The sequence below is a fragment of the Dendrobates tinctorius genome, unplaced genomic scaffold (assembly GCF_039654945.1).
Source record: "Dendrobates tinctorius isolate UK_male_01 unplaced genomic scaffold, ASM3965494v1 ptg000209l, whole genome shotgun sequence".
Lineage (NCBI taxonomy): Eukaryota > Metazoa > Chordata > Amphibia > Anura > Dendrobatidae > Dendrobates > Dendrobates tinctorius.
The window spans coordinates 936255-947601 of record NW_027361876.1 but is presented as its reverse complement, the minus strand read 5'-3'; the positions used below and the strand labels follow the sequence as shown (position 1 = coordinate 947601).

At 38.7% G+C, this 11347-nt stretch overlaps 1 protein-coding gene across 1 annotated transcript; it reads right to left on the bottom strand.

Annotated features, from left to right (window-relative positions):
- Positions 1-209: 209 nt before the first annotated feature.
- Positions 210-3948, bottom strand: AMIGO2 (adhesion molecule with Ig like domain 2). The gene is made up of 2 exons (XM_073554235.1): positions 3653-3948; positions 210-3428 (listed from the first exon to the last, which is right to left on the bottom strand). The coding sequence occupies exon 2, from the start codon at positions 3307-3309 to the stop codon at positions 1750-1752; it is 1560 nt and encodes a 519-aa protein (XP_073410336.1). The 5' UTR covers positions 3310-3428; positions 3653-3948; the 3' UTR covers positions 210-1749.
- Positions 3949-11347: the final 7399 nt, after the last annotated feature.

Sequence of the window (11347 nt, the reverse complement as noted above, 5' to 3'; positions counted from 1 at the left end):
GTTACCTTGTCATAGATTTTATGTATTTACAGCAACAATCAAGAAGAAAGCAGAACTTTGTGCTGTCATGTTATTAAAGCCAAGGGCTGAATGGCCAGAAAGTATGGGAGAATGTATGATGTCCTCAGTTCTAGGCAAATACTTAGTATTGCATAATGTGCATTAATAATACATGTTGAAAAAAAATATTTAATAAGCACAATGTGAAATAAATTCAGGCAATATTTTATTTTCTAGCATGTTATTATGCTAAACAGAAATAATGACATTTCTTTTGCACCCCACTTTGACATGGACATGTTTTTATGATGATGTTGACTCAAACATACACCAACCTACCAATTTTTGTCAATGAACGATACAAGATTTAAACATACGAAGTCCTTCAAAGTGAAAAAAAAAACACATATGTTATATGAAGGCAAATTACACATAATCGTATAATGAGGGGGTGCGCTATAGTTTATGTAATAAGTGCCTTCTCAATAGGACAACATGATGACCCAACATCATTAAGTTAGCTTTATGGCTATTACATTGCTGCTAGTACAGTATATCATTAAAACTGAGTAAAGCTATTCAATAGATATATATATATATTTATGTATATATCCAAGGCAGATACTAACCATCTACCAAACACTAAACTCTACCTAAGCTGTTACACTGTAGATACCCTACCTACATAATTATCCCATAATCTTCTTAAGTAAAGGAAATTACGATTTACAAGCAATTTACTTGCTTCCAGATATTTGGTTAATCTGTAATAACTAGTGCAAAAAACAGCTGTGCGCAATAAAAGAAATTACAATAAGAAATATATTCCAGTACGTCTGTAAACAATATTATGTAATAAAGCCAACATCAATTGCAAATTCAGTCGTCATGGTCTAAATATCAACTTTGCCCGATTAAGGGGATATACCAGTCTATTTGAGAATATTAACTCTTGTAAGTGAACATCTGCAGTAGTAATCATAGACACAAAAGAAGAAGTCCTATTTGGATGATTTTCTGCCTGCGCTAACATTTAGCTTAAGATAATCACTTTGCACAGCAAAGGCTTTATTTTTTGTAATTAATTCTTTCTCTATACCTAAAATAGAAAAAATAAAAATAATTAAAAAATTATCCTTAGGAAATAATTTTACATAAATAAATTTCACTGGATACTTTAGCTCTGCCCATATAGATCAGTAAATAAATGAGTTTTGTCATTGAAGTTTAGACGTAGTACATGAGAAAAATTGGGTTTGTGGAGAAAATAGCAGAGTAGTCCATATATTTCCATTAAAGAAGCAACAATAGGAATAAAATTCTCTAAAAATGACTGCTAGTGCTTACCACTACATGTTGCTACATTAAACCCCTACACCCATGTTCCTCCTATCTGTTCTACTACAATCTAAGACTGAATTTAATTGATATGTCCAGGTAACATCTCCAACTGCAATTCTCACAAATCGTAAACTCACAACAAATTCCAGAGCTGAAGAATACAAATTGGTCTTCCTAAAACAGAAGAGTCCCTGGGTAAAAAAATGACGTGTAGGTATAGAGAAAAACATATTAAATTCCTGAATCAAACCTATTTTCTGTATGTGCTTGTAGCTAGTGAAATATAGAACTGTACATTCATTTTCCTCATTAGATATTAGCTTTACAAAGGCATCTGTACGTTGTAAGTCAGCTAGGAGTCACTGTTGCTTTTACTATGTAAAATCTGAAGACTGTAAATAAAATGATTCAAGCAAATTGTTTCACCGGTGCGATAAAAGGAGCATCTGTGAAGACAGAGTTGACGGAGTCTGAGTCAGACTTTGGTCGGCTATTCTTTAAGATACTTTCTGCCGTCAGATTCTCATTGGGTATTAGTCGGACTTTCCCATTTTGGCCTTGCTCGGTTTCTTTGACTGGTTCCAGGAACACCACCCGTTTTCCCGTACTGGATTTTCTTTCTCCTTGGGGTTCATGTGACGGCGTGGCACTTAAGATGGAGGAGTGAGCACTGTTTTGGTTCTGTTTTTTTCTATTTTTCTTAGATTTACACCAGCATCTACAAGGGGTGAGATAAAGGTAGAGAAGGACTAAAATGATACTGACTACACATGCAGCAAGTGTAGTGAAGGCCGTGTTAAATGCCTCATGCGAATGAGACTTGTGACTTGTAAAATTGCCCACTGTTATCCTAATATCTATGGTTTCATTAGAAAGTTTGTTTATAGCCGTGCAGGAATAAACACCCGAATCTGCAATTTGTGTCTCTTCAATTTCTAAACTTCCATTGAAAAACACACGAAAATGGTCAGTCTTTTGCTCCGGTTCGAGCTTTATATCCTCTGGACTTCTCCAAATAAATTGTGTATCTTTATCTACGATTTTGCTGTCACAATGTACCACCAGCCTTTCTCCAATCTGAACCTCATACAACAGGCCGAACGCATGAAATGACTCATTCACAGTACTTTCAGAACAGTTGAGGAAGTTCTCTTCAATAAGAAACAGCTTTTTAGATTCAGATGGTGAATTGCAGGTGTAATAACTTTTGAAATCCACAACTGGAGAAAATTGTCTACGATGCCAAAAGTTTACCATTGTGTTCAAATGGCAGTCACATAAAAACGGATTCTCATGAAGGTAGATTCCACTAAGCTGCCTTGCTGAAATTAAGCTTAAGTCCTGAACAGGCACTGATTGCAAGTTATTATGAGAAACGTCCAATAACACAAGTTCTGACAGTTTATTTCTGCCAACATACAAGTCCACTGGGAAATGTGCCAACGCATTGTAACTCAGATACAATTTCTGCAGTTTATGGAGTCCTCCAAATGCCCCAGAATCAACGTTGGTTAACTGATTGTTGAACAGAAGAAGTTCTTCTAGCATTTTAAGTTCTTGGAAAACGGGATTGCTCAGGGTTCGTAGATTATTTGCTGATAAATCAAGATGTCTTACATTTCTTAATGTGGAGAAACTGCCACCAGAAATGCTACTTATGGTGTTATGATTTAATATTAAAGTGTGCAATTTATCAAACATGACCGGGAACCAGTCTGGGTCCAGGAATCCTATTTTATTGTAGCTTAGATCTAGCTTTCTGATAAACTTGAAGATAGTCCTGGGAACCATAGATAAGTTCTTATTAGTGCAGCTTACTATGTCACTGGCACAAATGCAGGCTGGAGGACACACCCCAGGAGCACCACCAACAAAGCTGATGAGAAGCAGAAACACATAGGCAATGCTTTTCCATTTCGTGTGGATGTTTCCAAGCTCCATTGACAAAGATGAATCAAAGAAAGGCATTATGGATCTTTCTCAGCCACTGCTTTTCTACTCCCAGAAATCATGTATTAAGTCTTGGAGGGATCTTAAGAGAACATGATACATAAATTCTAAATCTTGTAGCAGTATTCACACTTGCACTGAAAATAAAACAAACTGTATTTAGTGTAGGAAACTAAGGCAACTCAATAAAAATGACATTAATCATTAAAACAAAGTCCGCAATGTTCTATTTCAAATGGATATATATTCTGAAAGTTCAAAAGCGGCGAAACACATGCACGTTTTGAATCTCCATCGAGAAATTAGGAATTCATGAACGAAGCTAATACATAATGTAAAGGGAGATGTAAAATATTATTACCTGCTATTTTGCAACATTCACTAGCTGATCTCTGCACGAGGGCACCGGTGTCCTGGTCTGTGACCATTCCTCTTTGTCTTCATTGCTTGCTATTGTGAAGGTTGACAGCAAAGAAGTTTTAAAGAAAGCACAAGAGAAACAGGTTGCGTGCTGTGTGCGACATTATCCCAACTGATGAAGGCTGCTCAGATCCAAGGCACAAGCGTATATGAGAGCTGAGCCTGCCCAGCCTGTGTTCACCTGTGCCTGTGATTGGCTGCAGTCAGCATGGAGAAATATACTAAGCTGGCTGAGGAGGGCACAGACAGCACAGATGCTGCTGCCTATGTCTAGGAGCACTGCCACCCATCCCCCTCCCACCACCTATGTTGTTGTGTGTATCCCGCTCTCTTTCTTTCTCATCCTTTAGTATGTTTGCAATCTTGAATAAATTCCTTTTTAGAGCTACCCTAGGGATGTATTGTTCAGACTTCAATCCTGCCAAGCGTGAAGAGCTTTGCTACAATAACTCAAAGGGGATAGGCATTCCCATTATCACCATCCACTATCTCCCATTACGCCTACCCTCCGAAAAGGTAAAAACATATCAAATATTAAGAAAAACAACAGTACGTGCCATGAAGATGCTGTGGGGCCACATATCTCCTTGTCACGTCACTTATTGACCAATTTCTACAGCTACTGTAAATCTATGACTACATAGCAACAGCACATTCCAGATCCATTACCCTGGAGAGGAACAGCACACGGCTAATTGCACAGCAAAATACCATTTTCTTTCCAACTCTGTACAGTAAAGAGACTATGTGCATGAGAGATAAGATACTCACTGAGCAACCTAGCTACCATGAAAAGGGTCAATTTACTGACAGAGCTCATATGTGACCAATACCAGCCTGTAAGTGGCGCTATACACAAATGCTATACCAGGATGCAATACGTATCAAAATACAGCATCACTTGGCACTATTTTCCATTGACTGAGCAACAAGTGAAATGGATTTAAAAAGGATATATCAGCTTGTGCTATGTGTTTCAGACTGCAAAGGCACATACTAGTTTGACCAAGGGGAATAAGAAAGAAACAGAGTTTTGAGAAAAAGTAATCAGTAGTGTTGAGCATTCCGATACTGCAAATATCGAGTAACATACATACATACTACATACATACTACATATATACTACATTCATACAGCATACATACATACTACATATATACTACATTCATACAGCATACATACATACTACATACATACTACATATATACTACATTCATACAACATACATACATACTACATATATACTACATTCATACAACATACATAGTACATACTACATATATACTACATTCATACAACATACATACTACATACATACTTAATATATACTACATTCATACAACATACATACTACATACATACTACATATACACTACATTCAAACATACATACATACTACATACTACATACATACTTCATATATACTACATTCATACAACATACATACATGCATACTACATACTACATACATACTACATATATACTACATTCATACAACATACATACATGCATACTACATACTACATACATACAACATACATACAACATGCTACAGACATACAAAATACATACTACATACTTACTACATACATACAACATACATACATGCATACTACATACATACTACATATATACTACATTCATACAACATACATACATGCATACTACATACTACATACATACAACATACATACAACATGCTACAGACATACAAAATACATACTGCATACATACTACATACATACTACATACAATACAATCATACAATACATACATACTGTATAGACATTATACACATCTTTTGTGGCCACCAAAATTCCTTATATCATAAGAAGGTCCCACACAATGGCACATTAAAAATTATTATCTTTATTTATAACAACACAGTTAAATTTAACAATCATTAAAATACAGAAGGGGCTGGACCAATGTGAAAGACAAACAGATCCATAGAAGCTTCCTACCACTGCACATATTTTGTATGTTTAAAGTTAAAGTGTCACAAAGGGTACAAGTATCATACAAGGAATAATGAATGTATTACTTGACCAACAGCTGACTGTCCTCAGACCTGTCCCGCTATATGGGGGCTTTATACCCTCCAATATTTTACGATTACTCTCCCTAACTTGATACTACACAAGCCTATTAATAAAGAAGTAAACAACCATTATAACATACCATGTGCTGGTGGCGCTTCCTGGAATGTCCCTCACACCCCGACGTGCGTTTCGCTATGCTTCATCACGGAGGTCGTGGGACACTCGTGGATTTCTGTGGATCAGGAAGTATATTGCTTGTTTGTTATTTCCTAATTTTTCTCACAGATGACACTGGCTTCGGGGAACAAAGTGACAAGTGATGGTGAGTATGTACTCTATGTTATATGTACTGTATGTCTATATGTATGTATTGTATGAATGTATTGTATGTAGCATGTATGTAGTATTTATGTAGTATGTATGCAGTATGTATTTTGTATGTCTGTAGCATGTTGTATGTATGTTGTATGCATGTAGTATGTACTATGTATCTATGTATGTTGTATGAATGTAGTATATATGTAGTATGTATGTAGTATGTAGTATGCATGCAGTATGTAGTATGCATGTATGTATGCTGCATGAATGTAGTATATATGTCGTATGTATGTAGTATGCATGTATGTATGTTGTATGAATATAGTATATGTAGTATGTATGTATGTTGTATGAATGTAGTATGTATGTAGTATGTATGTAGTATATTTGTAGTATGTATGTATGTTGTATGAATGTAGTATATATGTAGTATGTATGTATGTATGTTGTATGAATGTAGTATATATGTAGTATGTATGTAGTATGCATGTACAGTCATGGCCAAAAGTTTTGAGAATGACACAAACATTAATTTTTACAAAGTCTGCTGCTTCATTTTTTCTAATGGCAATTTGCATATACTCCAGAATGTTATAAAGAGTGATCAGCTTAACAGCAATTACTTGCAAAGTCAATATTTGCCTAGAAAATGAACTTTATCCCCCCAAACACATTTCAACATCATTGCAGCCCTGCCTTAAAAGGACCAGCTAACATCGTTTCAGTGATTGCTCCATTAACACAGGTGTGGGTGTTGATGAGGACAGGGCTGGAGATCAATCTGTCATGATTAAAAGTAAGAATGACACCACTGGACACTTTAAAAGGAGGCTGGTGCTTGGCATCATTGTTTCTCTTCTGTTAACCATGGATATCTCTAAAGAAACACGTGCAGTCATCATTGCACTGCACAAAAATGGCCTAACAGGGAAGAGTATCGCAACTAGAAAGATTGCACCTCAGTCAACAATCTATCGCATCATCAAGAACTTCAAGGAGAGAGGTTCCCTTGTTGCCAAAATGGCTCCAGGGCGCCCAAGAAAGACAAGCAAGCGCCAGGACCGTCTCTTAAAAGTGTTTCAGCTGCGGGATCGGGCTACCAGCAGTGCAGAGCTTGCTCAGGAATGGCAGCAGGCAGTTGTGAGTGCATCTGCACGCGCTGTGAGGTGGAGACTCTTGGAGCAAGGCCTGGTCTCAAGGAGGGCAGCAAAGAAGCCACTTCTCTCCAGGAAAAACATCATGGACAGACTGATATTCTGCAAGAGGTACAGGGAGTGGACTGCTGAGGACTGGGGTAAAGTCATTTTCTCTGATGAATCCCCTTTTCGATTGTTTGGGACATGTGGAAAACGGCTTATTCGGAGAAGACCAGGTGAGCGCTACCACCAGTCTTGTCTCATGCCAACTGTCAAGCATCCTGAAACCATTCATGTGTGGGGTTGCTTCTCAGCCAAGGGAATGGGCTCTCTCTCAGTCTTGCCTAAAAACACAGCCATGAATAAAGAATGGTACCAGAATGTCCTCCAAGAGCAACTTCTCCCAACCGTCCAAGAGCAGTTTGGCGATCAACAATGCCTTTTTCAACATGATGGAGCACCTTGCCATAAAGCAAAGGTGATAACTAAATGGCTCAGGGAACAAAACATAGAGATTTTGGGACCATGGCCTTGAAACTCCCCAGATCTTAATCCCATTGAGAACTTGTGGTCAATCATCAAGAGACGGGTGGACAAACAAAAACCTTCAAATTCAGACAAAATAAAAGCATTGATTTTGCAAGAATGGACTGCTATCATTCAGGATTTGATCCGGAAGTTGATTGAGAGCATGCCAGGGAGAATTGCTGAGGTCCTGAAGAAGAAGGGTCAACACTAGAGTTGAGCGATACCGTCCGATACTTCAAAGTATCGTATCGGATGGTATCGGCCGATCTTTAAAAAAAGTATCGGTATCGCCGATTCCGATACCGGAAGTCCCATTCAAGTCTATGGGACTTCCGGTATCGGAATAAGAAAAACCCTTTCCTGCCCTTGTACAGCCTCTCTGGGGTCTGTACGGGCCTTTCGGGGGGCTGTGCCGGCCTGCCAGGGGGTCTGTGCAGGCTCCGGTGGTCTGTGCCGGCCTGCCGGTGGTCTGTGCAGGCTCCGGGGGGCTGTGCCGGCCTGCCGGGGGGCTGTGCCGGCCTGCCGGGGGGCTGTGCAGGCTCCGGGGGGCTGTGCCGGCCTGCCGGGGGGCTGTGCCGGCCTGCCGGGGGGCTGTGCAGGCTCCGGGGGTCTGTGCAGGCATCGTCCGATGGGACTACAAGTCCCATCGGGCGATGCCTGCTACCATGACAGTGATTGACACATTAGCCAATGATGGGACAGTAGTAGTCCCATCATCCGGCTAATGTGTTAAATGTAAAAAAAAAAAAAAAAAAAAAATTACATGCTACATACATACAACATGCATACTACATACATGCTACATTCATACTACATACTACATACATGCTACATACTACATATATACTACATGCATGCTACATACATACTACATGCTACATACTACATGCATGCTACATACATACTACATGCTACATACTACATATATACCACATGCATGCTACATACATACTACATACATACTACATATATACTACATGCATGCTACATACTACATGCTACATACATACTACATATATACTACATTCATACTACATACTACATATATACTACATACATACTACATACATACTACATACATACTACATACATACTACATGCATGCTACATACATACTACATGCATGCTACATACATACTACATACATACTACATGCATACCACATATATACTACATACATACAATACATTCCCACACAGCAATGGCATAAAGTGAGACTAGGGACTTTTTTTTTTTAAGTGGCGGAGGAATACAGTGCGGAAGGATACCTACCTTCCGTCATTGGATTCCTGCAGCCCGTAGAGAACGGCAGCATCATCTGATGCTGCAGTTCTCTACCCAAGATCGTCGTGGGACACACTCGTGGACTGCTTCGGATCGTGGGTGAGTATTTTTGTGGTTTGTTATGTTAATATTTATCCCGGAATAGACAATGGCTTCGGGGAACAATGTGACAAGTATTGGTAAGTATGTTACTCTATGTTATATGTACTGTATGTCTATGTATGTATTGTATGAATGTATTGTATGTATGTAGTATATATGTGGTATGTATGTAGCATGTAGTATGTATGTGGTATGTATGTAGCATGCATGTAGTATGTATGTAGCATGCATGTAGTATGTATGTAGCATGCATGTAGTATGTATGTAGTATGTATGTAGCATGTATGTAGCATGCAGTATGTATGTAGCATGTATGTAGTATGTATGTAGTATATATGTAGTATGTATGTAGCATGTAGTATGTATGTAGCATGCATGTAGTATATATGTAGTATGTATGTAGCATGCATGTAGCATGTATGTAGTATGTATGTAGTATGTATGTAGCATGCAGCATGTATGTAGTATATATGTAGTATGTATGTAGCATGCATGTAGTATGTATGTAGTATGTATGTATGTAGCATGCAGTATGTATGTAGCATGTATGTAGTATGTATGTAGTATATATGTAGTATGTATGTAGCATGCATGTAGTATGTATGTAGTATGTATGTAGCATGCAGTATATATGTGTTATGTATGTAGTATGTATGTAGCATGTAGTATGTATGTAGCATGCATGTAGTATGTATGTAGTATTTTTTTTTTTTTTTTTTAACATTTAACACATTAGCCGGATGATGGGACTACTACTGTCCCATCATTGGCTAATGTGTCAATCACTGTCATGGTAGCAGGCATCGCCCGATGGGACTTGTAGTCCCATCGGACGATGCTTGCACAGACCCCCGGACATCAGCACAGCCCCCCGGCAGGCCGGCACAGCCCCCCGGCAGGCCGGTACAGACCCCCACAGGGTGCACAGACCACCGGCAGGCCGGCACAGCCCCCCGGCAGTCCGGTACAGACCCCGGGCAGTCCACACAGCCCCCCGGCAGGCCGGCACAGCCCCCCGGCAGGCCGGCAGAGACCCCCGGAAGGCCCGAAATGACGGCGCATCATGATGCGCACACACCGCGCATCATGATGACGTCAGGCCGTCAATCAACTGAACTTCCGATTCCGATGCCGAATTCCGATATTGAAAAAATATCGGAAGTCGGTATCGGAATTCCGATACAGCAAGTATCGGCCGATACCCGATACTTGCGGTATCGGAATGCTCAACACTAGTCAACACTGCAAATATTGACTTGCTGCATTAACTCATTCTAACTGTCCATATAACCTTTTGCTACTCATAATATGATTGCAATTTTATTTGTGTATGTGATAAAAACATCTGACAAACACACATAAAAACCAGAGGCCAGCAGATCATGTGAAAATATAATATTTGTGTCATTCTCAAAACTTTTGGCCATGACTGTATGTATGTTGCATGAATGTAGTATATATGTAGTATATATGTAGTATGTATGTTGTATGAATGTTGTATGAATATTGTTTATATGTAGTATGTAGTATGAATGTAGTATGTATGTATGTTGTATGAATGTTGTATATATGTATTATGTATGTATGCTGTATGAATGTAGCATATATGTAGTATGTATGTATGTTGTATGAATGTAGTATATATGAAGTATGTATGTATGTATGTATGTTGTATGAATGTTGTATGTATGTAGTATGTATGTAATATTTTATTTTTTTTTTACATTCAACACATTAACCGGATGATGGGACTACTACTAGCAACAACAAATATGAACCTAGCACTCAACTTAAAGGTATTTGTAAGGCGGTTTATTGTAGTACATGAAAAAAAGACGTTTCGGTCAATGTGACCTTCTTCAGTTACGTGTGGTATATAGATTGTGTAGAGCTTATAGGCATCTATCAGAAAGGACGATGGTGCTTTAGGCATTGAGGAGAATGATCTCTCTAAGGTAATGAGCTTGTCAGTATATAGGAGAGGGGCAAATGTGCCTCCAGATGCAGTGTCCACCGGCCATCTCAGAGATATATATATATACTGACAAGCTCATTACCTTAGAGAGATCATTCTCCTCAATGCCTAAAGCACCATCGTCCTTTCTGATAGATACCTATAAGCTCTACACAATCTATATACCACACGTAACTGAAGAAGGTCACATTGACCGAAACGTCTTTTTTTCGTGTACTACAATAAACTGCCTTACAAATACCTTTAAGTTG